A 1,270-nucleotide genomic window follows, 5' to 3' on the forward strand; every position below is an offset into this window, starting at 1 on the left:
ATAAAATACAATAGCGAGTTTAAAAATATTTCAAGTTTTCTTCAAAGTAATTATCTTAAAAAAGAAGAACAAAATTCTTCACAAAATGAGAAAAGGAGCAGTTTAGCAACTGACTTAAAAACATTTTTGAAATTGCTCGATGAGAAAAGAGCAAAATCTATATATAAAAAAGATATAAATACACAACATGCATTTTTTCTTTTAAAAAAAAAGAGTGAGAGTATGCCGAATAGCATGGATAAGATATCTGGTCCATATTTTCGAGAGAGTGAAAAACACAGTGAGGATTTAATTATAGAAGAACTAGAAAAAAATAAAATAGATGATGAATCAGAAATATGGATCTATACACTGAATAATCCTTGTATAGGGAGAAAAAATCACCTTCCCTGCATGTATAATTTAATCAAGTTTTCTGAAAGACATTCTAATATAAAAATGAATATTGTATTTTCAAAATATTATATATTTATAAATATCGATCGTAAATGTGATGTAAAAGGGAATAAAACAGAGAAAGATAAAAGTGTAGGTGTAAGTGAAGAGAAACTACAATACAACCAAAATGTAGTTTTAACCTTCTTAGAAAAGGTTCAGGGCCTTTATCCCAATCTGAAGTTTTTCCATTCTCCTGATAATTTGGTTAATGAGGAATAATTGTTATGCTTCTGCAATAAAACACGCTGATGCTTATTTGTTACTCGTATTTTTCTTTATTGCTTCTTTAATGTTTACCACACAATGAACACACACTTGCAATGTCGTTACTTTATCCAATATCACACTGATTTACATGAAAATCATTTTAAAGCACAGAGAGGTGAAATGCTCAAATCTGATTGGCCAGAACCTGAACATTACTTTCATTGTGACATCACGTATATGACAGGTTTAACATGCTGAGTCTAACACGTGATGTCACAATGCGAACTGCGAACGCTCCCAGAATAAAGAGAAAAAATCACCTCACACTGTGAAAGTTTGGTAGTTTTGATTCGTGTCATTCTTATTTCAGCCAAAACAACAGGAAGTTGGACTTTAAGGTCCTGTTTATTTATTCTACATCACCAGAGGATTGTGGGTGATAAGCGATGTGAAAATGCCAGTGCAAGCTTAAAGCCTTACACAAGTTTTAAGTGACCTTGAAAGTAAATAGAGTTCCTCTGTCTGAGTCAATAGAGAGTGGAATCCCAAATCTAGGAATTATTTCCTTTTCACTACTCTCTTAGCATTTTCCTTAGAACATAAAAAAAAGCTTCTACCCATTTAG

The 1,270-nt window shown here is 31.7% G+C and overlaps 1 protein-coding gene across 1 annotated transcript in view; it reads left to right on the forward strand.

Moving 5' to 3' along the window:
* LOC124388724 overlaps positions 1-693 on the forward strand; it is a 2,603-nt gene extending 1,910 nt beyond the window's left edge. The window contains exon 4 of the mRNA XM_046853696.1: positions 1-693. This exon is cut by the window's left edge and continues 94 nt beyond it. Coding sequence (XP_046709652.1) covers positions 1-657 — 657 coding nt within the window. The 3' untranslated portion in view covers positions 658-693.
* The last annotated feature ends 577 nt before the right edge of the window (positions 694-1,270 follow it).

The sequence above is a fragment of the Silurus meridionalis genome, chromosome 7, assembly GCF_014805685.1.
Source record: "Silurus meridionalis isolate SWU-2019-XX chromosome 7, ASM1480568v1, whole genome shotgun sequence".
NCBI classification, from domain to species: domain Eukaryota; kingdom Metazoa; phylum Chordata; class Actinopteri; order Siluriformes; family Siluridae; genus Silurus; species Silurus meridionalis.